At 42.0% G+C, this 27977-nt stretch overlaps 1 protein-coding gene across 12 annotated transcripts in view; it reads left to right on the top strand.

Annotated features, from left to right (window-relative positions):
* The window catches only part of BLTP1 (bridge-like lipid transfer protein family member 1), a 216124-nt gene that overhangs the window by 85326 nt on the left and 102821 nt on the right, over positions 1-27977 (top strand). For all 12 annotated transcript variants that reach the window (XM_075200283.1, XM_075200257.1, XM_075200247.1 and 9 more), the window contains exons 26-38: positions 9130-9380; positions 9926-10181; positions 10995-11835; positions 12941-13011; positions 15236-15409; positions 15901-16021; positions 16439-16579; positions 19644-19771; positions 23376-23578; positions 24479-24676; positions 25846-26057; positions 26934-27085; positions 27454-27604. In XM_075200283.1, coding sequence (XP_075056384.1) covers positions 9130-9380; positions 9926-10181; positions 10995-11835; positions 12941-13011; positions 15236-15409; positions 15901-16021; positions 16439-16579; positions 19644-19771; positions 23376-23578; positions 24479-24676; positions 25846-26057; positions 26934-27085; positions 27454-27604 — 2899 coding nt within the window. The remainder of the gene's footprint in view (positions 1-9129; positions 9381-9925; positions 10182-10994; positions 11836-12940; positions 13012-15235; positions 15410-15900; positions 16022-16438; positions 16580-19643; positions 19772-23375; positions 23579-24478; positions 24677-25845; positions 26058-26933; positions 27086-27453; positions 27605-27977) is intronic.

Genomic DNA, 27977 nt, shown 5'->3' with positions numbered 1-27977 from the left:
TACTTTACTTAATTGAGCTAAAGAGTTGGGGAATGTCTAATTTTAAACCTCGTTTTATGGGCTTTCATATCGTATATAACACAAATTTTCAAAATCAAAATATTGATTTTCTCAAAAAGCCATAATTTTTAATTTTTAAAAAACATCTCAAAAATTGATCATAATTTTGTTAATAAATCCCCAAAGTTTTATTATGAGATCATCTGCTTCAAGAACTTTTATTTTTTGAGTGGTTCATGGAAATTGTATTTTTTGAGGCACAACACATCTGAGAAAATCAATAAAACAATACTTTTTCCAGCTCACTTCATTAGAGGATTGCACGTTGCTCTTCAGATGTGTTTGGGGATCAGATTCTACAGACAGCGCCTGCTCCCACTTCTGCGCAGGTGTGTGAACTTAAGTGGAAAGATTCTCCACATGGAAGGACACTTCAGTTGTGTTGAATAGGCCCACCTTTTACAGGGACAGTTTAGGTTAGCTTTAATTAGTGAAGAAAATGGTCACTAATTTAAGACCACTCAACCCTTGACCATTTGTGTCACATATGAAAAAGCGGAGTGTTTAATCACAGTATCGGACTGGGAGAATGTGTGCTTGTAGCAGGGAGAAACAGCAACTTGCAGAAGGGTACACAACACAGTGGCAGTCTACTGCTTCCAGAGGAAACTTATAAACTTGTTGAAGATCAAATGTGAGAAACCACTCAAGAAATTTCTATTTCTCTGATGGGTCAGCCGCAAAAATTAAGAATAAGAAAAACTTTGCCAACTTATGCCCTCATAAAGCTGATTTTAGTATAGAAGCAGAGTGGCATTTTTCAGCGACTGCACATGGCAAAGAACCTTACGATGGTGTTCAGTAATGGCCAAAAGTTTTGAGAATTACACAAGTATTGGTTTTCACAAAGTTTGCTGCTTCAGTGTTTTTAGACCATTTTGTCAGATGTTGCTATGGTATACTGTAGTAAAATTAGGCTTTTATTTACAATTACATTAAGTTTATGCAAAAAGTCAATATTTGCAATGTTGACCCTTCTTTTTGAAGACCTCTGCAATTCGCCCTGGCATGCTGTCAATCAACTTCTGAGCCACATACTGACTGATGGCCGCCCATTGTTGCCTAATCACTGCTTGGAGTTTGGCAGAATATGTGGATTTTTGTTTGTCCACCCGCCTGAGGTTTGACCACAAGTTCTCAATGGGATTAAGGTCTGGGCAGTTTCCTGGCCATGGACCCAAAAGTTCAACGTTTTGATCCCTGAGCCACTTAGATATCACTTTTGCCTTACGGCAAGGTGCTTCATCATGCTGAAAAAGGCATTGTTCATCAACAAACTGTTCTTGGATGGTTGGGAGAAGTTGCTCTTGGAGGTTGTTTTGGTACCAGTCTTTATTCATGGCTCTGTTCCTAGTCAAAATTGGAAGTAAGCCCACTCCCGTGGCTGAGAAGCAACTCCACACATGAATGGTCTCAGGATGCTTTATTGTTGGCATGACACAGGACTGATGGTAGTGCTCACCTTTCCTTCTCCGGACAAGCATTTTTCCAGACACCTCAAACAATCTGAAAGGGGATTCATGAGAGAAAATGATTTTACCGCAGTCCTCAGCAGTCCAGTCCTTGTACCTTTTGCAGAATATCAGTCTGTCCCTGATGTTTTTCCTGGAGAGAAGTAGCTTCTTTGCTGGCTTTCTTGACCCCTACTTGGCCATCCTCCAAAAGTCTTTGCCTCACTGTGCATCAGATGCACTCACACCTGCCTGCTGCCATTCCCGAGCAAGCTCTGCACTGGTGGTGCCTCGATCCCGCAGCTGAATCAACTTTAGGAGAAGTTCTGGCATTTGCTGGATGTTCTTGGGAACCCTGAAGCCTTCTTCACAACTGTTACATCTCTCTCCTTGAAGTTCTTAATGATCTGATAAAAGGTTGATTTAGGTGCAATCTTCCTAACAGCAATATCCTTGCCTGTGTAGCCCTTTTTGTGCAAATCAATGATGACTGCACTTGTTTCTTTGCAGCTAACTATGGTTAACAGAGGAAGAGCAATGATTTCAAGCACCACCCGCCTTTTAAAACTTTCAGTCTGTTATTCTAACTCAGTCATCATGACAGAGTGATCTCCAGCCTTATCCTCGTCAACACTCTCACCTGTGTTAACGAGAGAATCACTGACCTGATGTCAGCTGGTCCCTTTGTGGCAGGGCTGAAATGCAGTGGAAATTATATTTTTGAGATAAAGTTCATTGTCATGGCGAAGAGGGACTTTGAATTAATTGCAATTCATCTGATCACTCCCTATAGCATTCTGGAGTATATGCAACTTGCCATCATTAAAAGGCAGCAGACTTTGTGAAAAATAATATTTCTCTTTCATCCAGTCTGGGGGACACTGCTTACCATGGGGTTGTGGAGGGAGCTGGTGGAGTTGGCACCTAACTAGTTAAGTTTTAGTACTGCCGACAGACCCCTCCCCTCTACAATCCCCCTGCCCTCTCTTGTTCAGTTTTTTTTAGGTGCCCTGGAGTTGGGCAGTGTTTTTTTAGTGCTTAGAGTAAATTTAATAAATTTTATTTCTTTCTTTTTGACTTTTATTTTTATACAGGTGGCAGCGCGGGAGTGTGTTCTACTATAGAGAACACACTCACAGCTTGGCAGCGCAGGCATTCCCCTGTCAGATGAGAGCCAGCGGCTCTCACTGACAGGGACTGGAGGAGAAGAAGAAGGGTGCCTGATTGAGGAGTGACAAGCGGTCTCAGGGACCACTGCACTCCTCCAGCCTCCCCGATAACCGGCGCTGCCATTACAGGCATAGAGTGCCGGTTATCGGACACTGAAGACGCCGGCGGCCAATTTCTTTTTTTTTTTGCCACTCGGCGCTGAGGAGAGAGGAGGAAGGGGGCTATACCACGATTCCCCCCTCATACATAGGAGGAGGACATCGGGTATTCCGCTGCGGAGACCTCTGTATTAGAGGTCTCCACTATCTGCCACGCTCCATATTTTTAATTTTTATATTTTTGGAGCTACAGCTGCACCGCAGCAATGACTGAAGGGGGGGAGCTAAAACATAGAGTTCCCCCCTCCTTCCACAGAGAGATGGTATATCCCAGTCTTCTGGCGCCAAGAAGAAGCCCGGGAAGAGAGAGCAGAGCTGAGGGAGCAGGCACAGGACAACTGCTGTGGACTTCTCCCCTTTGTGGCCCCTGGGCTAAGTATCAGCTTATTAAACACATATATCTTTTTTTCTGTGTAAAATAAGTAGGCTAGTAAGGTTTACATTATAGTCTCCTACTTGCCTACATGAATATTGTGTTTAACCATCACAAGTTCAACTTTTATTATATAGATTAGTTGATTACTTGTTATTTAACTCTGGTTTTTCTCTGCATACATTACTCTCTCTCTCTCTCTCTCTCTCTCTCTCTCTCTCTCTCTCTCTCTCTCTCTCTCTCTCTCTCTCTCTCTCTCTCTCTCTCTCTCTCTCTCTCTCTCTCTCTCTCTCTCTCTCTCTCTCTCTCTCTCTCTCTCTCTCTCTCTCTCTCTCTCTCTCTCTCTCTCTCTCTCTTCCCCCCCCCCCCCCCCAGCTAGATTAACAATTTAGTCTGTGTGCTTGGTGTGCCTTCCTTTATAAGAATGCCAGATAAGGGAAAGGGCCCTATAGCTAAATATTTCACTTGTTCAAGATGTCAAGTAAAATTACCTTGTGGGCAAAAGGACCCTTTGGCGCTCTGTTCTGCCTGCGAAGCAGGGGCTCCCACTGCGCAAAACCAGCAGTCCTCAGCCCCTCTGACGGAGGAGCCAGCCTGGGTGGCCTCCCTGACACAGTCGGTTTCCTCGCTAGCTCAGATGGTTTTACAATCTAACCAATTGCTATCTAATATGGCTACTTCAGTGGCTAGTAATAATAATAGCACTCAGCTGGGCCTCCCTGTTACCACAGGGTCCATTGGAACGTCTTTACCAGGACCTTCCTCATCTCTTTCAGGCCAAACCCCTATCCCCACAGAAGCGGCATGGTCTACAGCTTTCCTTAAGGGCTTGAATAAGCTTAACTTGTTGCTTGAGTCCCCAAACATCCCGTCTACTAAAAGAAAGAGACCTAGATCTGATAATCCTATTAGGGTCCTTTCAGATTCTGAGGAATCTTCTGAGGATGAGGGGGCAGATTATTCCGATTCTGACCAAGTTCAATCTTCGGAACAGGAGGATAATTCAAAAAGCCAATTTATTAATGATTTGGTCTTGGCGGTTAGACAGGCGTTGGACCTCCCAGAACCAGAGGATCCTTCCCCTAGAGACAGAAGTCTTTTTAAGAAGGCCAAAAGGAAGGCTAACCGTTTGCCCCCTTCTGTAGAACTTAGACATTGCAGAAGGAGCGTGGAAACAACCTGAAAAAAGGTTCTCTGTTCCCAGAAGGTTCTCCTCCCTGTATCCCTTACAGAAGGAAGATGTTGTTCGTTGGGAGAGTATTCCCAAAGTGGATGTTCCCATAGCCCGATTGGCAAAACACACCTTACTTCCAGCTCCTGGTTCTGTGTCCCTTCCGGATGCCAATGACCGAAAGGTTGAATCCCAGCTGAAGTCTATCTTTGCGGCTGCGGGTTCTTCTTTTAGACCCACTTTTGCTTCAGCTTGGGTTGCTAGAGCCATGGAAGTATGGGCAGACCAGCTAGCAGAGGCCTTACAGGACTCTGATTTAATCCACCTGCCTTTGCACTTGAAGGAGGCATCGGGGTACATTTATGAGGCGGCCCAAAATTCAACGGCCCTCTCATCTTCTATTCAGGTGGCTTCTATTTCAGCTAGAAGGACGCTATGGCTGAAATCCTGGGAAGGTGATGCGGAATCATAAAGTCCGTCGAAACTATTCCTTTTTCAGCAGCAGGCTTGTTCGGTCCAGAATTAGATACTTTGATCTCCCAGGCAACAGGGGGCAAAAGTACTTCCTTGCCGGTTTTCCCTGGTAGGAGCCGGAACCCCCGGGTCAGCTCCTTTCGTCAGCCCTTTCGGGGGTCCTCCTTGTCCAGAGGACAGTCATTTAGGGGTAAACAGCCTACTGCTCGAGGCTCCTCTTCCAGAGGGAGATCCTCGTTTACGGCCAGGCCTCCAAGACCCAGGAGAAGCCTGCGTCCTGACGACCACTCGATTCCCCTGGAGGGGACGCCAGTGGGAGGTCGTCTGTCTTTGTTTCTAAAACAGTGGACAGCGTCCTCCCAAGACTCTTGGATTCGGGGCATTATATCAAGGGGGTACAGGATAGACCTGCTGGGCCCCATGCCTCATCGTTTCTTCGTAACCCCTCTACCCTGAGATCCAACAAGAAGACAGGCAATACAGGATTGTGTCGCCTCTCTTCTTTCTCAAAAAGTTATCTGCAGGGTCCCAGACTACCAAAAGGGACAAGGGTTTTATTCAAACCTGTTCCTTGTCAAGAAGCCGGACGGCTCCTTCCGACCCATCTTTAACCTAAAGGGCCTCAATGTACACTTAAAAGTCGACAGATTTCGGTTGGAATCTCTGAGGTCGGTAATAAACAGTTTGGAGAAAGATCAATTTATGGCTTCTATAGACATAAAAGATGCATACCTCCACGTTCCCATTTGGAGGGACCATCAGTCCCTCCTCAGATTCACTGTGGGACCCTCCCATTATCAGTTTCGGGCCCTCCCCTTCGGCCTCTCCACAGCGCCGAGGGTTTTCACGAAAATCATGTCGGTGATGGCAGCACGTCTGGGAATTCAAGTCGTGCCTTATCTGGACGACCTGCTCTTCAAATCCTCCTCAGAGAATTGTTTGCGTTATCACTTGTCCCTTGCCTTGGCGGTTCTCAAGGGCCACAGATGGCTGATCAACTTGAAGAAATCTCAGATGGTTCGGTGTCAACGCATGGTTTTCCTAGGCCTCATCATGGACACCAGCCAGCAGAAGGTGTTTCTGCCTGTCGAAAAGGCCGCTTCTATTCAGAGCATAACATCCCAGGTCTTGTCTTCTCCCAGGCCCTCAATCCACTTGTGCATGCGGCTGCTGGGAAAGATGGTGGCCTCCTTCAAGACCATTCCCTTTGGTCGAGCTCACTCTCGTTGTTTTCAGTGGGATCTGTTGACGAAGTGGTCAGGATCCCACCTACGCCTGGAAAATCTCTCTATCCCCGAGGTCGAGAGAATCACTCCAGTGGTGGCTGATTCAGGATCACATGACAGTGGGCAGATCCTTCTCTCCGTGGTCATGGGTCATAGCCACGGCAGACGCCAGCCTGAAAGGTTGGGGGGCGGTAATCCTACACCTCCGCCTTCAGGGCTTTTGGTCGGTTCAGGAATCAACCCTATCCATAAATGTATTGGAACTAAAGGCTATTCTTTTGGCCCTCAGAGGAGGACAATCCCTCCTCCAGGGCCACCCAGTCAGGGTCCAGTCCGACAATGCCACGGCTATGGCATATGTCAACAGACAGGGAGGAACCAAGAGTGCAGCGGCAATGAAAATTGCAGCCCAGATTTTGTCTTGGGCAGAGCTTCATGTTCCAGCAATATCGGCAGTATTCATTCCAGGAATACTCAATTGGGAAGCCGACTATCTAAGTCGCAACCAGATGATGCCGGGGGAATGGTCGCTCCATCCGGAAGTCTTTCAGTCCCTAGTACAGAGGTGGGGTCTTCCGGACATAGAGCTCATGGCCTCCAGACACAACAGGAAGGTCCTCGGGTTTTGCGCAAGGACAAGAGACCCCTTAGCGGTGGCAGTGGACGTCATGACTATGCCATGGGAGTTTAGGATGGGATACCTGTTTCCTCCAATCCCCATGTTTCCTCGCGTTCTCAGACGGGTAAGGCAGGGAGGTCTGCCAGTAATTTTAGTAGCTCCCTCATGGCCGTGCCGAGTCTGGTACGCAGACATAATCTCCATGGCGGAAGGACCCGGGGTTCGTCTCCCATCTCGAGAAGACCTTCTTCTGCAGGGTCCCTTCCGTCACCTGAATTTACCTCCGCTCAGTTTAACGGCATGGCTGTTGAAGCCAGCCTCTGGAGGGCTAGAGGTTTTTCCCCCAGCGTGGTGAATACCATGATGCGAGCTAGGAAGCCAGTTTCAGCTCGCATCTATCACCGGATTTGGAGAGCTTACAATAGATGGTGCGAAGGTAGGACTTGCCACTTGTCCTCCTTTCGCCTCACTTGCTTGTTAGCTTTCCTTCAGGGTGGCCTGGAGGCAGGTCTCAGGTTAGGTTCCCTAAAGGTCCAGGTATCGGCACTTTCAGTATTTTTTCATATGAAATTAGCCGATTTGCCAGATATCAGGACTTTTCTCCAGGGAGTATTGCATATTCAGCCTTCCTATGTTCTGCCTACAGCACCATGGGATCTCAACCTGGTACTGGAAATGCTTAAAGGGCCCCCCTTTGAGCCCTTGCGTGTGGCAGAATTAAAGTGGTTGACCTGGAAGGTCCTTTTTCTTTTGGATATTGCATCTGCTCGAAGAGTTTCGGAATTAGGAGCCTTGTCTTGTCGGGAAACATATTTGGTTTTCCACGAGGACAGAGCGGTGTTAAGAACCCTTCCTTCCTTCATTCCAAAGGTAGTTTCGGCTTTCCACCTTAACCAGGAAATTGTAGTTACGGTTTTTTCATCTACCTCCCAGTCGGATCATCAATCCATGGAAAAGTTAGATGTGGTTAGGTCTCTCCGCATCTATGTCAAAAGAACTTCTCAAATTAGACGTACGGATTCCTTGTTTGTTCTTTATGACGCTAATAAGAGAGGCTGGCCAGCCTCAAAACAGTCCATTGCAAGATGGATTACGGCAACCATTAGGCAAGCTTACATAAAGGCTAACCGTCCTGTGCCGGAAAGACTTACGGCCCATTCCACCAGATCGGTAGGGGCGTCGTGGGCAGCAAGAAATGGGGCTTCTGCAGACCAGCTTTGCAGGGCAGCCACCTGGTCCTCTGTCCACACATTTACAAAGTTTTACCAATTTAATATATTTGCATCTGCGGATGCAAATTTCGCTCGTAATGCTTTGCGAGCGGGATTTTCAGAGTAGTCCCACCCTTAGGGGGCTGCTTTAGAACGTCCCCATGGTAAGCAGTGTCCCCCAGACTGGATGAAAGAGAAAAGAGGATTTATGTACTTACGTTAAATCCGTTTCTCTGATTCCGTCTGGGGGACACTGCGATCCCTCCCTTCTGCTGTTTTTCTGTGTGCTCTTGTTTGTCTGGCCTTTCTCCTAGGGCTTTTTAATAAACGGAACAAGAGAGGGCAGGGGGATTGTAAAGGGGAGGGGTCTGTCGGCGGTACTAAAACTTAACTAGTTAGATGCCAACTCCACCAGCTCCCTCCACAACCCCATGGTAAGCAGTGTCCCCCAGACGGAATCAGAGAAACGGATTTAACGTAAGTACATAAATCCTCTTTTGTGTCATTCTTAAAACTTTTGGCCATGACGGTAGGTGGCACAGTAAAGAGGTTAGCATCCTGAGCAAGCCTGCAACATTCATTTGATAATCAGATTCTTACACCAGAATAACTTTTCGACTGAGCAGAGAAAAACATTACAGGAATGTATTTTACTTTCTCAACACAAGGAGAACATGTTTCTAGATGATCACTTCATAAATACAGTAGCAATCCCGGGGACCCTGAAATTCCATGCTTTCATACATGCAGCATCCACAACAAAAATTGTGTAGATGTTTTCCTTCTCACAAAATGATTAACATACTATGTCATTATACATAACCGAAGCAATTGATACCTTCTAGATGGTGGAATCGGTTATTTTGGTTGGCAATATTCATGTGTGCGGTCTATCAATTCACCACGAACCAGCAACCTGTGAATATTTACTATTACTGATTTATATTGGTGATAAATGGACCAGTGTTGTCCGTGATTCCTGGCGAGTTAGTAGGCTGCATGCTCATGAATATTGGTTCAGACCACAAAATGTGCGCCTTCACTATGCGTAGGCAGCAAATGTACTGTAATATATGTAAATATAGAGGAATACAAGTTCTTCCTTGTGGAATATTTAAACTGGACATTTATACAAAACTCTGGTATTAAAGATCATGTTAACTTATAGATTCAGTTTACTATACAAATATTGCAACATTGTTTTTGTGTATGTTAGGTTGTGGTTCCTGTGGCCTGATGACACTCTGAAAAACAAAAGAAGCAGGAACAAGTGTGGCTGCCTGGGGGGCTGCAGGTTCTTTGGTGGCACCGCCACAGGAATTGACTTTTTCCGCCTGGAGGAACTGACTCCATCTAGCAGCTCTGCATTTTCAAACACCAGTGTAGAGTCTGATATGTTTTATGGGCAATCTTTACTGCAACCAACAGAATGGATTATAACTAAAGAAGTAACGAAAGCAGCGGAAGGTAGGGTAACTGATTATGCACAACAGAAGACACCTATTACACTCGTCACAGGTGCTTTCATTTTATTTTACAGTTTTATCTTTCCTAGCCCAAATTTACTTTTTTTGAGACACTATTTTCTTACATCCACTCGCATTGTCTTTTACATCATTACAATAGTTAAACCACTCTCACTACCTTTCTTTCATCTTCTCCTTCAGAGGTTGATTTAATAAAACATTTGATTTTGTTTTTTAGTTATTGAAGTTTGGTAGGTCTGCTAAGGTAGGGGTTATTTATGGTTACACCTTTAGTAAAAAAAATCCCCTCATTTCATTCTGAGGGCAGCAGTTATTTTTAAAGATTAAAATTTCCGGTTTTAGTTATGTTCTCCCGTAAAGACTACTTTACTAAACCATCTCCATTTCTGAACATTTTTAGTTGTATACTGTTTTTCTGTTTAAGATATTCTTACTTACTTTAGGAAGACATTTTCAGTTTGATTTTCAACGTTTATTAAACGAACATCTTGCCAACGAGCAGATAAAAGTTAATTTGTTGTTCAGTTAAGGCAAATGTCGGCAGAAGGAAAGAATGGGACTCGAGATCTGTGGTGATAGAGATGGAAAGAAAAGCACAGCACCTGAGCCTTCAAGTTCCACTACGTTCTCACAGTTCCTCATCTTCTGAGGAGAACAGCAGTTGCAGCGCTGCACTCCCCCTGTTGGCAAGTGAGAAAGACAGTCCATCTTCTGTCGCCGAGGAAGGCCTAGGACAAGTCGATTATCCACCAAGAGCAAAGTCACAGGAATCTCATGGAAGGTGACTGTGCCTTTATGTTTTAAAAAATGTTTTATTATTGTTTGAATGTTTTTTTTATGTAAAAGATTTCAGATACAGGCAGGTTCTTTTACTTTGTTTTATTCTCAAGTAGTAGTGAAAATGTGATCCTTGTTTTCTTGACATTCAGTTAAGAAAAGGAAATGCAACTGACCTGGGTCAGTGATAGAATGAAATGTATCACAGCCAGCAGTAAGCCATAGCTATATGTCTGTGCCATTTGCTACCATCTGTTCAAATAATTTATATCCTCAGTGCTTAACATGAATCAGTGTAGGGATGAAAATATCTTGCAGCAATACCGTCTTGCAATTTGGGAGAAAATAGGGAAATGCCTTTTACATAACCCTTAAGTGTTTAATAGCAATCCTTAATTACTGAATACTTTATTCAAGAATTCCTAGCTAGCTGCAATACTGACTATTTAGTGGTGAGCAAAAGTTGTTCACCTCATTCAGCATTTGGTCACAAAATTATGCATGTTTTGCTGGTGAAATTTTGCCTAATCCAATCGCACAGCAGAATAATGCAGATTGAGTAGTGCACTTGTGTGTTGGTGCTAGTCCATGTTTTTGGTGCCACAGAAATTCAGCACTAGCATCACTCAGACAATGTCAACATATCTGTAGTGTGGAAGTAGTCATCTCATTGCGGGCATTGAAAATATCATCAAAGTTGAAGTTTGACTAGCGACCAATTTTGAACCAGGCCTTACGTGTGTAAGACGCTTATGGCAATTAATTTCAAGTGAGATAAAGTTTCAATGTTAAAGTTAGTTTCGTTTTGTTGTTTTAGTGTTCCAGTGGAAGCATCCGGAAGTAGTCCTGTTTCTCCAAACTCACAGGACAGATCCGTGGTCCATTCACCACTCCGTTCTCCCTTGAAGCGCCAGGCATCTGTATGTTCCACACGACTTGGCAGCACAAAGAGTCTCTCGGCTGCGTTCTATGGGGACAAGCCACCAGGTCCTGTTGGCGTTCAGTTTAGTAGTGATGTCTCACGCAGTGATGAAAATGTCCTGGACTCTCCAAAGCAGAGAAGGAGTTTTGGCTCCTTTCCATACACTCCATCAGCAGATTCCAACTCTTTCCATCAGTACCGGTCAATGGACTCTAGTATGTCAATGGCAGACAGTGAAGCTTATTTTTCTGCAGCTGAGGAGTTTGAACCCATAAGCAGTGATGAAGGCCCTGGCACATATCCTGGGAGAAAAAGACGAAAGAAGCAAACTCAAAAAATTGACTACAGCAGAGGATCCATTTACCACAGCGTAGAAGGTCCTTTGACTGCTGCTGCCCAAGGTGAAGCCAGGCTGGATCCAAGAACACTACCAATCAGAACTCATGCTTCTCAGGCATCATTTGTCTCTGCACTAGGAGTGGAAGAGGAGCCACTGGAACATGTATACCCAATAGAAATTGAGAAACGCACAGAAAATGAACAAAGTACTCAGCAGCCTATAATGTCCTGCTACCAGAACTATCTGAGCCAATTCCAGGTGTTTAACTGGTCTGTAAAACACCCAACAAATAAAAGGACTTCAAAATCATCCCTGCATCGACCATTAGACTTAGACACACCAACTAGTGAAGAAAGCTCAACTTCGTATGAACAGCTCTGTGTTCCATCTTTCAAGGTAGGATCGAGCACTTGAACAAATTAGGCATATGTTATCTTGTTTGTGGTTTTTTTATGGTCCTATAATATGAAATAGGATTCACTGGGGAAGATTTATTTGCAAGAGTTTCAAAATTGTTCTCTGATGTCGCTTATAGCTTATGCAAACAAAGATCATATATCAATTTTCCAAGATAAAACAAGTTTAGGGAAACAACCTGATTTTCATGTGAATCACCATGAACGTCTGCCAGTGCTTGCAGTCAGTGTCAATTTATATCTGATTGACCCTGATCAGCAATTGATTGGAATTGCTGTTTGTGTTAAATGGGTTTTCCACCTTTAGATATCTTTAATCTGCTGTCTTGCAAATGCCCTCCAGCAACTCTTAGTAAATACAGTGCATTATATTTTTGGCTGTGTCTTTTCCACCCCTGTATTGATGTAATTGGGCAGAGTTGTTTGTTATCTTTGTCACAAAAGCTACTCATCGGACGCAGTTATCTACAATACACTGGGCACAGCCGCATTATGATTTATCTGAGGCAAAGAAAATGAACAAATCTGCTTTCTGTTATGGATGCAGTGATAAAAAGCATAAGGAAAAGTCTTTAAAACTAATGTATTTAGGGGAAGTATGCAGAAAGCAATGTGCAAGTCAATAGATTAGTGAGATCATCATCATCACCATTTATTTATATAGCGCCACTAATTCTGCAGCGCTGTACAGAGCGCATTTAAAGCCACACATACAGCGAATCAAGGCCAACATATGTCTTGACTGTCCAAATAGTGGCATGTGTGGCTAGCTTCACACTTTGCTTTCTAACTTAATTCTGCTTGATATATATTTGCTTCCAAGTACCATACATAATGTGATTAATCATAACTGTTCTCCCGCTATACTTATCTGCACATGTTGCTATTAGTTATCCTATGTCTGCATGCTAGGTAATCTCAATTATGCACCATGTATAGTCATGAACTTCCAATATCTGGAACTTTCATATTCATTATAAGGTAATTGGTGCAATGGATGAATCTTACTAAATATGTATGGGCAATGTAATCAGTTAAATAGATAATTACTTTGTAATGCTAAGTTATGTTCTTTTTACCACAAGGTTGTGAAACAGGGTCTTTCAGCTAATGCCTTACTTGACAGAGGGATGCAACTTATGGGCACTTCCTCCAGGTGAGTCCTAAAAGACTACTTGTGGTTGTTCCGTCTGTCCACGTTTGACCATAAAATACACTAATCATATTAACCACGAAGGAGAAATAAAGTAGCTATATATAGTAATAAAAGGATATTTGTTTTGAAATGTGTGAAAACCTTTGGATCAGAGCACATTATTTAGGATTATTGGGGATACATTGAGTTATGAAAGACTGTAATTTGCTGTAATCAGTATATTCAAAGGATTTTAAATAGTCATATTATTTTGTTACCTCTATTCAGAATATTTTCTTGCTACCAAAAGTGAATTAGGTCTCTATCTGTAATATGATGCTACAACCTCAGGTTATAAAATTTAGTGTCAGACGGTACATCGTAATTCAGTAAATGTGCTTTAACACATTTCACTACAATGTAGGCCAATTTATTTATTTTTTTTTTAAATGTTGTAGCTTCATGCTGAACTTCAATACATTTATTACAGGTAAACTAGCTGCTACATTTCGGGGACACACCTGGTTTAACAAAGGGGCTTGACATTTATCTCTGATACGTGTTTGGCACTGATAACACATGTGCTGTTGCTGTTCCATACTTGCCTACTCTCCCGTAATTTCCGGGAGGCTCCTGAGTTTTGGTGACTACTCCCGGACTGCCGGAAGAGTAGGCAAACCGAAATTCAAAATTCACTGCATTGAATAGCGGGGGGGTAGGGCTTAATCACGTCATTAACCACACCGCCGCCCCCCCCCTGCTATTTAATAACTTGAATTGCTGTATTTTATGGTAGGGGCTATAGTGACTTAATTATGTCGCCACGCCCCCTCCTACCCTCTGTCACATGATCTGTACTCCGATGTCCCGGAGTACAGATTTAGAAGGTATGCAAGTATGGTTTTACCTTTGCTGCTGGTCTCGGTGACCCTCAGAGCCTCTAACAATTTTGCTATTTTTCTTGATAGACATTTATGAAGCATTTTCTGCTTGGACATGACCAGTCAACTGCGAGTGTCTACTTTTTGGTCACCCCAGTTGTAGGAGGTTATAGCTGCCCATGGGAGGGCTGGCAAATTTTAGCCCGGGGGGCAGGACTAGACTCGGCAGCCTATTTTAATGGACAAAAATGCAGATGGCCCAGTGACCCAGCCCAAGGTAGTGCACTATGAGACTGGCCCGGAGGGCATTTACCCCCCCCTTCCTGCTCCCCAGCCCAGACTGCCCCTGTAGCTGCCCCCACCAGGTTCCTTCACTGCCACCTTGAACTTCTTAGGCTCTTGTCTGGTGTGTGTTATGTTCCAGCATCTCCTTACTGGTTACTCTGGCTGGATCCTCTGACAGCATACTTTGGATCAGAATTGTGGAGTAGCTGGCAAAGTATTGAGGAGGAATGCTGGGCTCAACACAGGACAGCCTGGGTAATGGATTGGAGTGTTAGCTCTTATATGTAGGACACAGGAATACAGCTGTTTTATAGGTGTCTCACAGCAATAGAGCAGGATCTGTAAAAGTAGTTATTGGCCAGAAATGGTTCGTAAAAGTGCTACTTACCAAGACTTGACGGTAGTCAGGATGTTATACAAATATAGGCCTTAAAAATTTGTTTTGAGGGGGGGGGGGGGGGGGTGATGGTAAACCAGACCCCGTCCCTTTAACCAATCCAAGCTTAATTTGGGCTACGAGGTTTTATATTTAAATATTTTTCGCATACTATTTCCAGGCCTTTTGTCCATGGGGTCTGGTACCACGTCTTTGCTGAATTTGGCTCCAAGTGGATGGGAGTTAGATCTTAGGTCAGCAGTCTGTGGAGGCAGTACATCATCCGTAATCAATAGAAGCTGTGAATAAGCTGACCGCTGCTGTGACCTCTCCACATCTCCCACCAGGGATAGGGAACCACTGTCATAAATCTCCACCACTAGGATAAATTTATGTTTTCTTAGCAGTTTTATATATATTTTAAATTATACATTTTTATATTGTATGTGTGTGTTTATCACTGTGCTGGTCTTCCAAGTTTAAACAGCTCCTATATCACATGTGGATAGGGAGGTAAGGGGACCTGTGCAGTGCATGGTTTCTTTTTTGCAGCTTTGTCCTATATGAGATGGTGAATAGGTTGCGATGGCGGATTTACCTTCATATGCTCACGTTTACTCACTCTTCTATCTGTTTAGAGGTTTTCATGAATGTATCTTTTCCATCTGTTGGGATTAATGGTGTTTTCCTTGGTAATGTTCAGTACTCCATACACTCCCCTGGAGAAGAAAGCCATGGAAAATACAGATGACGAGACATTAACTGAAGAGTGGACTCTAGATCAGCCTGTTTCGCACACACGGACAACAGCCATTGTGGAAGTAAAAGGAACAGTGGATGTTGTTCTTAGTCCCCTAGTAGCAGAAGCATTAGACAGGTATGGTTTTCTGATTGATATATATATATATATATGTATATGTGTATCTCTAAAGCTGTTAGTTTTGAAATTTGCTGAGAGGTTTAAACGGTTGTTGTCCTAAATGGTTATTAGTTAAGGAATAAAGTGTTTATCCCATGTCTGCTTGATAATATATAGTTGACCACTGGGACATTGTTCAATTGTAGAACATGAATGCTGATTACTTTTTCTCGACCTAAATATTAATGTAACTGTTCCCAAATGGTATAATAGACAGCAAAGTACGAACAGGATTTTTTTTTATCATTCAAAAAGATTTAATCTTAGATGTTTCACTTAACTTTTAAAAAAAATGAATAAATGCAAAATGACAACACATCCATGAATATATATATTTTATTGGTACAGTAAATTTGAATTTTTTTTATCTTATTATACATAAGCAGCACTGTTATGTATTTCTTCCATTTTTATTTGAGTCTGTCAAACTTGAATATTATTTCTCTCAGGTACATAGAGGCAATGATACATTTCACCAGCACAAGACACCCAGCTGCGATTGTTGATGCCCTACACACGAAGGTGCTAAAAGAAGCTGTGCAGAACAGCAAGACCACGTTTTCAGAAAACGTAAGATTTTTTTATAAAGGTTTTTCAATGTTATGAAATACAGACTGCATTGTGTGTGCACAGAAAAAAAATGTCAGCTGTCAAACATAATAGTGAACATTTTTTTATAGTTTCAATCACAAGACGTTTTAAATTTCCACTGTAGATTTATAGTCTTTCCTTTAGTGTTTTTGTGAAGAATGGAGCTATAATTTTCACATTAAGGATATGAATAATTGATGTGCAGTTCTTGGAAAGGTTATTGCATCCCTCAAAAAAAGTCACTGATAAGGAAAGTAATATATTGTCGTCTTGTTGCTAGCCTATAGTTGAGGTTACTATTTAGTGAATGATACATGCCAAGTGATATATCTAATGGCCTTGATAGATGGTGGGAAGAAAATGCCTCTACAATTGTTTTTTTTTCTTTTTTTCAAGCTATCTTCAAAACAAGATAATAAATTATCCAAACCTGAGAATCACGTTAAAGGAAGTACAAATCAAACACAAGCCAAAGCTGCAGTAAACCAGGATAATGTGAAAATAAAGGGTCTCCAAGCCAATGTTTCAATACCCAAGGTATGTATTTGTTTATTTATGAAATGTAGGTCTTGTATTAGATTTCTTCACAAGAGCTGTAACTACTGTCCACATTATTCTTTTCCATACATTGAGTGGTATTGTATGTGTTCTAGAAAAAAAGAAAATTCTCTAGACAACTAGATACAGTGCAGTATACAATTTTATGCTTCCAGAGCTCACCATTCTTTTTGTCTATGATTTATCCTGCTTATCTCCTTCAAGAGCACTACTGCAGTCTCATTTATGTTTGTTAATCCTCTCACAATACAGTAGCTTCGGAGGTGGGGGTGTATCCTTGTGGAAAAAGGTTGTTGTGACACCATTTGAGTATATTAGTGTTGGGGTTGTAGATAGGTGTAAAAACATCTGACTTGAGATTAGGCAATGAAGTGGTATATGTTTTCTTAATGCCTAGTTAGAGAAATTAGCATTATTAAGCAAAGAAGAATTGTATGGTTAAAATGCCTTTAAGTGGTGCTTACTTCATTTGTATTTAATGCAGATGTCCCTTAATAGTTTGTTTTCTATTATTTTAGTGGTATGATCTTTTAGAAATTAACACTTTTCGATAATATATTAAGGTCTAATATTGAGGTCTCCACCGAAAACTAAAAATTAGTCATATAGGGCCTGAGTCATTAAGGCAAAAAAGGAGTAAGATAAAACATTTCTCTGAGACAAACCATGTTACAATTTAAGGGGTGCAAATTAGTTTATTATTTTGCACACAAGTTAAACACTGGCTGTTTTTCCATCTAGCACACAAATACTTGCTAGCATTTTTATTACACTGAAATTTAAAGTTGATCTAGGACATGTCTTACCCCAAGTATAAATCTGTCCCAACATTTAAATTTACCTCCCCCTCCAATGCAACATGGTTTTGCCCAGGTGCAAATGTTACCCTTTTTTTATGCTTTGCTCTCCTTAATGACTCAGGTCCATAGTGCCTATTGCTAAACAAACTGGCACCATTGGAGTTTCTTCTAATACATAATTTCTTTCAGAAAATTGTTGGAATTAAAAAATATATATGTTTTGCTATACACATGTATTTCTTTGGTTTGCAGTGGAATAAAACACAAACGACCAATTACTAAATTTTAGCTTATTCCACGCATAAATCCTTAAATGTGCCAGACAAAATTATTGGCACATCTTTAGAAGTAGTTAGAAGTAGTTAAATTTCAAGCAGGTGATTTTCCTTCACTTTGGAACTGAACTCATATGGTGAGTAGCAGGTGTCGGCAATATAAAAATCACTTATTATATGAGCTTGAATAGAGAAATAGATTAATTTCCCTGTTTTTGTGTCAACATGGAGAAAAGAAAGAAAGCCAGAGAATTGTCTGCCGACGTCCGACAGAAGACAGTAGCCATGCATGCACAATCTCATGGCTACAAATCAATCTTCAGAGACCTTGATGTTCCCTTTTCCACTGTAAGTAATGTTATTAGGAAGTTTAAGGCCCACTGCACTGTAGCCAACCTTCCTGGACATGGCCGCAAGAGAATACCTAATTTGAAGATTGCAGCACAGGATTGTTCGAATGGTGGAGGAAACACCTTGGTCAACTGCCAGACCGATTACATTTTTCAGACACAAGGTGGTATTGTTTCAGTTTCCACAATCCAGCGTCAATCAACTGAGGGGTTATTTTACAGTCCCAGGAGAGGGCCCTTTTTCTGAGAGAGACCTATAGGAAAGCCTATCTGGAATTTACCAAATCACGCCTGAAATTCATTCTGGGTGAATGTTCTGTGGATATATTAGACTAAACAAAACATTTTTTGGTAAAACACGTCATCCTTCTGTTTACAGAAAGCAAAATGAAGCTTTCGAATAAAAGAACACCTTTTCTACAGTCAAACGTGGAGGCGGTTCAGTGATGTTTTAGGCTTACGGTGCTGCATCTGATACTGGGTGGCCATTTTGGAGCACGTGTCAAGCTGTTTCTCCGTTGAACGTCATGGGTCTTCTTTTTGGACAATGACCACAATTCAAAAAGCACCCGGGAATGGCTCAAGACAAGAACTATTCTCAAGTGGCCATCTCAGCCTGTGAAGAGATCTGAAAACAGCAGCTGGGAGAAGGCACCCTTCAAATCTGGAAAAATTGGAGCAGTTTGCACTAGAAGAGTGGACCAAACTGCCAGTAGAGCAATGCTGAAAGCTCATCCATGACTGTAGGAAATGGTTTTTGCAGCTGTGCTGCAAAATATTAGTCTAGGGTGTCAGTAATTTTGGTAATGCCATTTCTTCTTTTTCTTTTCTGTAATATTAACAGAGAAAGAATTGTGGAGACTAAATATGGTTTTTACATTATGTTTTGAGAAAATTGTGAGAACTTGAAATAAGTGCAAGAGTGCCAGCATATTTGGCTACACCTAAAGAAATAGTAGGATTCCTTACTATTCCCGTGGTCCGATGAATAACTTTCAGCTCCTTTCACTCTTGGCAGGTAATTCCTCAGTGTTGTTTAAGCAGCAAGCACAGTTTGACACCCATTTCCACCATAAAGGCTTGGACTATTCCCCAAACTGTATAGAGGGTGGTTTATCAAGTGTGCTTAAGGTTTGAGGTGCAATTGGTAGAGGAATACGGACACTGTTTGCTGATATGTTCCTAAAGAGCTGATATAATGGGTGTGTGAGCAACATGTGATACATGTTTAAAAAGTCTAAACTGGATGTGAAAAAATCATAGGGTTGCTGTGTAACGAAATATTATTAGAAGGAGAAAGGAAAATGGTGCCATTACTGGCATAACGGCAGATGCCGTTTACAGTTCAATAGCCTATTTGTTCTTTTCTGTTCCTGTCCTTCGTCACACATCTTACGTAACCCTTAGTTTAAATATATTAATGTTTGATTACACTAGCAGCTAGGAAATTAAAACAGAGGCTGAAAGAAATGGAGATACAATCTGTAGTACTGTATTATTTTTTTCTGGACTCCTTTAAAAAGATGCAATATTATTATGTCCTTTACTGTTTTTTTTATTTCTTAAAGAAAACAATTGCAGGTGCCCACTTTGTTTAACAAACTGTCCTGTCTTTCAGGTAAATCTGTGTTTGTTACAAGCGTCCGTTGAGGAGTCCTCTAATACATCTGCAAATAAAAGTGTCACCCATGTTTCTTTAATTGCGCTTTGCTTTGATAGAATTGCCACACAAGTCCGTATGAACAGGTAATGTATTTTCCTTTTGCCTGCCAAGTTACAATTGATATTGCTGCCTAAAATGTGTACAACTGCTTACAGACTAATGATGTGTATAACGAGTTATCTGTGTCAGCAAAATCATGCTGTAATCTATAGCTCCTTACTTTGTTTTTTATGTAGTATATTTAGTCCAAACCAGAATACTTACACACTAGTATTCACATGATTTATAAGAATGCAGACATTAGATGCCCCCCAATTGCTGATAATAATTTCTCAGTCATCAAATCTGGTGGACACTGCTACCATGGGGTTGTATGAGGGTGCACGGAGTTGGCACTTAAATATTTAACTAACTGCTGCTGGCTCCTTCCCTCCGCAACCCCTGCTAACCTCAGTTTAATTCAAGTGCCAAAGGAGTTGGTCTGTGTTAAGAAGTGCTGTTGTTTATTTAGGTATAGTAGTTCTTTATTTTCTTTTTAGTTTCTATCCTGAAAGACAGTGTAGACAGATACAGGTGCTGTGGGCTACCTGTTATCTGTTAGGTCAGCGATCCGGACGGATGAATGAAGACCTCCTTATTTGTTCTGCTGCCCACTCTGACAGTCTTTTGGGGCTTGTTATTAGGGGGACAGCAGTCGCTCGCGACGGCGCTGTCACCACCGCTACTCCGGGACCGGCGCTGCTGACAGGCAGAGAGTGCTCAGTCAGAAGGAAGCCAGACATGTTGGGAGATACCATGTTCCCCGCTAAGGCGGCGGGGGAACCTAGATCTCCGGATCAAGGGGACAGTCTACGGCAGTGCCTGACTAGGTCAGACTGCAAAAATGCTGGGCACGCTTCTATTGCTGGACCGCAAGCGGATGACACGGAGGGTGTGTACCCGCTGCAGTCGGCTGTCAGGAAGAGTCTGGGAGAAGGGGACAGTGGATGCTTCCCACCTGCCAGTTTGTATGTCCCAGGAGCGTGAAATCTTCCCGCGATTGCAGAGGAGGACGGAGATTCCTTGAGTGGCTCTGTGAGGGGAGAGAAGTGCTCTGTTGCTGACTCCTTCCTTCCTTACCCTGGGATCCAGCTAAGTGTTGTTTTCTTTGTTCGTTATCTGTGTGACACAAGCAGTCAAGCTTTTTCTGTATTTTCCCTATCTGGGTGTTAAAATTCAGTGGTTACTTTATGTATATTTAAGCCTTCTCTCAGTGTAAATAAAAAAAAAGAGTAAAAGAAATAAGTAAGAAATATTTATTTTACTGCTGAACATGTTTTTTTTGAAGTGGAGATCCTAGCAAAACCTTGTTCCTGTTTCCTACCTACTGTGTGTGTGTGTGTGTGTGTGTGTGTGTGTGTGTGTGTGTGTGTGTGTGTGTGTGTGGATTGCTTGCTGCTGTTTTTCTGGTGTATTCCTTTTTCTGCTTGTTATGTCAGATAAGGGTAAATCTGCCAGTGTCAAGGTTTATGCCTGTTCAAAATGTTCTACTAAACTTCCGGTGGGACAGACGGCCCGGGATGCACTCTGTGTACAGTGTGTAGCTGGGTCCCAGGACGTGCGGGTGCAGGGGGCGTCCTTGCTGTCGGTGGGGGAGGCGGCGTGGGCGTCTTCACTGACCCAATCGGTCTATTTGCTTCCACAGCTCATTACCCAGCAGGTGGAGGCACTGACAGCCTCTGTGCTCTCGGGCTTGGGTTCTATTACACATATTTCAGCAGAAGGGGTTAATAACCTGGCTTCAGTGGTTAATATGGGGGTGTCTTCCCAGTATTTTTCCCCTCCTTCTCAGATTGCCCAAGGGGAGCCGGCTAAGTCTTCTTTCTTTAGGGAGAAGAATAGACCATTTAAATCCGTTCCTGGGTTCTCCTGGGCTGCTTCCTGCCAGGGCCAAGCGGTCTAGGTTATCCCATGCTCTGTTTTCAAGTTCAGAGGGGTCCTCTGAGGAAGAGGGGGAGCTAATAGATTATTCCGACTCCACCCAGTGGGGTGACTGGGAGCACAATGCCAGAAGCCAAGGGGTACAGGACCCTGGTGTTAACTGTACGTCAGGCCTTGGACTTGGTGGAATCAGAGGAGCAGAGCACTTCAGGGTCTTTTTAAAGGACAAAAGCCAAAGACTGTCTGAGATTGTGGAGTCAGCATGGAAAGCTACAGACCGAAAATTCTCTTTTCCTCACAGGTTTTGGCGGCACAAGCCAGCATTTGGCGGCACAAGGGGTTCTCGTCCAGTGTTGTGCCGACCTTGAGGAAGGCCAGGAAACTGCCCTCGGCACGCATTTATCATAGGACATGGCTGGCTTCTATTAAATGGTGTGCGGCTCATTCTTGCCAGTCTTCTTTCCGTTTGTTTTGTTTATGTCTCGTTTCTTAGCTCGCTAAGGGTCCAGGTCTCTTCGTTATCTGTGTTTTTTCAGCGCCGTCTGGCTATTCTTCCAGAAGTTCAGACCTTCTTCCAGGGAGTGTTGTGCATTCAGCCTCCTTACGTTCCACCATTAGTGCCCTGGGATCTCAATTTGGTCCTGGGTGTTCAACAGAAACTACCTTTTGAACCTCTGCTTTCGGCTGAACTCAGATTTATGACTTGGAAGGTAGTATTCCTGTTAGCTATCACGTCGGCTCGCAGGGTGTCAGAACTCGGGGCCTTATCATGTAGGGCTCCCTACCTGATTTTTCATGAAGACAGGTAGGTCTGAGGATGGTGCTTTCTTTTCTGGCAAAGGTTGTGTCTGGTTTCCACGTGAATCAGGATATAGTGGTTCCTTCTTTTCGTGAGGGTTCATTGTTAGTTGTTGTGCGGGCTTTACGCACTTATGTGCATAGGACCTCTGCTTATTGCAAGACGGACTCTCTCGTTGTTTTGAATGACTCTCCTAAGAGGTATTACATCTACGATTCGGCAGGCTTATGTGAGTTCTAGCACGCCGGTGCTAGACATGCTCACAGCTCATTCCACGTGTTCGGAGGCGGCGTCCTGCGCTGTTCGTCACGGTGCCTCGGCGGATCAGCTGTACAGGGCTGCTACCTGGTCCTCTGTTCACACATTTACCAAATTTTACCAATTTAATGTTTTTTTGCTCCTTCGGATGCTTCCTTTGGCCACAGTGTTTTGCGTGCAGGGGCTCCAGAGCAACCCCCCCCCCCTTAGGGGCTACTTTAGAAGATCCCCATTGTAGCAGTGTCCCCCAAATTGGATTACTGAGAAAAGAAGATTTTGATACTTACGTAAAATCTCTCTCTCTGAATCCATCTGCGTTCCCTCCCTTTTGCTCTTCTGCTGGATGTTTGTTTTGGTTTCTTCCCTGGGGCTTTTGTGTTATACTGAGGCTAGCAGGGGTTGCAGAAAGGAGGAGCCAGCAGCAGTTAGTTAACTATTTAAGTGTCAACTCTGTGCGCCCTCATACAATCCCTGCAGTGTCCCCCAGATGGATTCAGAGAAAGAGATTTGACGTAAGTATCAAAATCGTCTTTTTTTCGATATATAAATACTATTGTAAAGTTTTGCCAACTCTGGAAAATATGAATTATTCATACATACTTATGTTATCTCACGTTTCACTGGTTCTTTGCAGTTGACATATTTAAAATGTGAATTGTTATCTAAATGTGTACTCAGTGTTTCATTGTCCTTTCCTCTCTTTCTTAAAGAGGTGTGGTGGAAGAAACGCCAAACAACCCAGATACTGGGCGACCATCAGTAAACTTTGAGAAATATGCCAATGCAACCAAGATGCAGCCACAGTCTTCAGGATCATTAAGGTCCAATGCTGGTGCGGAGAAAGGGAAGGAGATAGCTGCCAAGTTAAATGTGCATCGGGTACACGGTCAGCTCAGAGGTCTAGATACATCTGGTGAGATTTCGGTCATTCTCCATCACATAGGCGCATATCTATAATGTGTACTGGTATTCAAACATACTTTTAGTTGTTGTATCTAGATAGTGTTCTAACCAGTTGTCGAAGTGGAAATTTAGAAGTGGCGGTATGGAAAATGTAAGTGAATGGAATTTGATAGCTTTACAATGAAGGCAGTAGAAGAAGTAGCAATCTGGCATACCAACGTATATTGGGCCACTTTGACCACTGGTTCTAACAATATAAACGTCCTGCAGCAATCTGCATCTTTTGGTGTATGTTACGTATTAGGATAGATTTGTGCAATAGTGAGCTATAAATACAAATTTCCCCTCAGTCTGATTTTTTTTTGAGTTGGTAGCAGTGGAAGCATAACCACCATACCATGATATGGGTGCTTTGGATGTGGATTGCAAAATCTTGAAAATAAGTGAAACAAAAAAAGACATTACAGATTTCCCAGTGATTTTCTTCTATGTGAGGATGACTTATTTGTGCTACTTGAGTGAATGCGTGGTGTTGGAAATGTTTCAGCACAGTACACAATGGAATTTGTTTTTTGTGTCAAGTGTAATTCTACTTGCATTAACATGGTTTGGGGCATAGTCTATAAACATTCTGTCTTACGTAGCCAGCTAAAGGCTGGAAAACTCGCCCATTTCTAAGCTTTTCTGTTATTCAATTTTTCAAAACTTATTATACAATACTGGAGAGTTTATATGGGTTATGTTTGAAACTAAATCATCTATTTAAATTCTGGATTCCAGTATCTCTCCTTTGCAGTGTGAGTGACTGCAGATTTCTCCTGTGCATGGCAAATATAAATGTTTTTGTGCCTGCTACTTTGAAGATAAATATTGTATGACCTTGTGATTATGTTTTTCTTCTTGTGATCAGACATGGGGACCTGTGCAATCACCACCATTCCCTTTGAGAAATCAAAGGTTCTTTTCACCCTGGAAGAATTAGACGATTTTACATTTGTGGATGAAACTGAGCAGCCTCCAGCTACTGATGTAACACGCATTGGTCCAAGCCAAGAAAAATGGGGATGGATAATGTTTGAATGTGGAATAGAAAACCTGGTTATTAAAGGTATTGGTTTTTATTTTATGTAGCATTGATTAGCACAAATTAAATTATATAATTCATCTTTTAAGGCCCTGTGTATTTTTATTGTCTAAAATATGTTCATTTTCTATTTATTTTTGTTTTTATTACAGGTTTTATTATAGTTTTACAAGGGCAGTATCTCCCATTAGTCCCTTTATGTGATCTCTGTTAAAATAAATAATGATAGCACTTTGGGGTGGTATCCTGAAATCATTACACATGGGACCTTAATCAGAGGCATCTATTCACATTATGGCTGGATTACTGGTGCCTAACTGAGTCCCAGCTGTCCTGGAAGCTCTTCTGTCATCTAGCTGCAGTAAGCAAGCCGGCAGTGTCAGTCATTATCTGGCTTGTGCATATATGCTGGTTTCTTATTGGCAATGTCAGATGGGAGTGCTAGGGGCAAGAGCTTGTAATCATATGCACCAAATTAGAGTTTATTCAGTATGCACAATAGTGCTATATTATTCATAGTGGGTCCTCTGTAAGGATCATTTGAAAGAAACAGATTGAAATAAAGATGATTCCGGGCACTATTTTATTCCCAAGGCTATCTGTATATTCACCTATATTGATATTGTCTAAACAGAACTTGTTGATTACTCTACGTTTAATGATCTGGCAGTTAAGAAAATACATTGGTTTTGAAAATCCTGCGTAATGCGCAGTTTTGCAAAGCATAGGAAGGAGAAATAATCTCTTTTTAGGGGATAATGCTTGTAGATCCCCATTTGCAAAACCTGCAAGATGTGGCTCCAAAAAGTGCTGAAGCAAGTTTAGCAGACATTTTAATCAGGACAATAAAATTAAACCAGAGCTCCGAAGTTCTGATATATCCTCCACATGAAGATTTACATAATTTCTAAGTTTCAAATATTGAAGGAGGTTTCCAGCAGGAGCATTTTTTTTTTATGAATAGGCAACCTCTCTTTCAGCATTAACTGTAAGGTATTTTCCACCTGTTATTTTGAGAACCTGTATAGTTATTATTTGTGGATTAAGGAGTGTTTGCATAATTCTACTTAAAGCTAAATTTCATATATGCCTATGGTGATCCCACATATTTCTGTAAGTGAAATACTGTGTACATAAGTGAGGCCTTTCTGGATGTGGTATGGTTACAGTTAATAGTAATTTACTCCATACAGGTGGGCGGCAGTCTGGTGCTATCTTATACAACTCGTTTGGAATGATGGGGAAGTCTAGCACCAATGAGCGGAGTGGCTTGTTAAAGTCTAATGACTCCTCTGATTCACCAACTGGAAGTGGCTACAGCACTGATGTGTCTGATGATAACATTCCATGTGATGGTACAAGTCCATCTTCAGATATCAATGGAAACTCTGTGTCTGATGAACAGGTGAACAATTATAATTGTGACTGCAGTATATCACAAATATTTTAGTAATTTCTTTTGCTGGTCAAGGTTGATTTATATATTATATATTGATGGTCCTCCTCTCATGCTTTGCTGCTCTACTTCACTCTTACTTCCTCCTCCCCCTACTTGCTGGCATCTGCTCATATACGCTCATGGTCCTAAGGATTGCGTCTTTTAAATCCACCAAATAATGAATTGTGACCTTATTTTCATGGAGGAAACATTTCCAGATAATTAATTCAGGGCATGTCCCGCTGATCTGATATCCGTTATATTTCTATTGACAATTTACTTAATTTGGAAGTGGCAAAATAATCTTTCCTCTGGGGTACACTAGATGCCCTTGTGTATAGAGCACAGTGACAGGAGTTTGAGAACTTATAAATTGCCTCCAAAAACCAAATATATATATATATATATATATATATATATATATATATATATATATATATATATATATTATGTCTGGACAAATTGCTTAAATTGTTGATAACAAAATGATTCTCCCAACTCCAATATACTGAACCCTTAAATAGGCAGGCTGTCAGCAGACTGTTCACTGAAGAGAACATGAATCTGGAAACTTCATGCGTTACTTGACACATGGGAATTGACCTTCACTTAGAGACTGGGAGTCACATATGGACACTCCCTAATGTGTGTTGGTTGTATTTTTAGAGTAAAATATGTTGCTGTATAGTGTGGCTTTATATTGGAACCATGGGTCATATGCATCCTTATTCTAATATGTTGTTTTTTTAAGTTAAGGTTATAGTCCTCACTGGTGCACTGTATCAGTTTGTTTCTTCTGTCGATGATGCAGGCTCTTACCTAACTTTCTATTTTGCTTTAAAGGATGAAGGGGTTGAGTCAGATGACTTGAAAAAAGATCTTCCACTAATGCCCCCTCCTCCAGACTCAAGCAGTATGAAGCTAACTATTAAAGAAATTTGGTTTAGCTTTGCGGCCCCCACAAATGTTCGCTCGCCAGCGCTTACATTTTCCAGGTTAGTTGAGCTATTTTGTGGTTGGCTGATTTTAACCCAACCATGTATTAATTGCTATTTAAATAATGTATTCACACTGGTGTAAAGTAAGCTGATAAGTCAAATAACACTTGATAAACATTACCACATTCAAGAACTAAAGCTTTCCTCAATGTGGTCATGGTTAATTTTACATAGTCCTTATATTGCGATGTGGCTTCAAAAAGCAGACTTTGTTATTGGTAATATTGTCATAAAAGGTAGGGATTGAACTGTTACATTTAAGTGTCTGCTTCAGGGGCTTCCCTGTTGTGTTGAATTTGGAATATAACTTATTCATCATCAACACAATTTAAAGCTCTATTAATTACATTGTTTTTTTTGTTTAGGCAATTAAACCTTCTTAGCACTGCGACTCCAGCAGTTGGTGCATGGTTGGTTCCTATAGACCAGTTAAAATCATCTCTGAACAAGCTGGAAACCGAGGGAACTTTAAGAGTCTGTGCTGTCATGGGCTGCATTATGACTGAAGCATTGGAGGTGAGTGGAAGGATCACATGTCTTATACTTTTTCTAAATGTTAAGACTATTAGGGGCATATTCATTTAGCTTCCAAGATTCTGGCTACGCATGGCCGTCTACTTCTCGATACCGCAACACCGTAGATTTCCTTTCGCACCCCATAGGGATACGAAGGGAAATCTGTGACGTGGCGGTACCGTAGTTGCACTTTATGTGCGCTGCCACATTCCCAGAAACTAATTGAATATGCCTTTAAAGTCTTTGTATGGATGTAGTCAATTAAATTTGAAATCTTGCAGCACAACGCTTCACTTGAAATGTAAAACACACAATCTGTCGTTCACTTAATCATTACCTATGAAAAACGATTCTGTGAGGGGAGGTATGCTTG

Source organism: Mixophyes fleayi, chromosome 1 (genome assembly GCF_038048845.1).
Source record: "Mixophyes fleayi isolate aMixFle1 chromosome 1, aMixFle1.hap1, whole genome shotgun sequence".
Taxonomy (NCBI): Eukaryota; Metazoa; Chordata; class Amphibia; order Anura; family Limnodynastidae; genus Mixophyes; species Mixophyes fleayi.
Note: the sequence above shows the minus strand (reverse complement) of the source record. Positions and strands in the feature narration are given on the sequence as shown.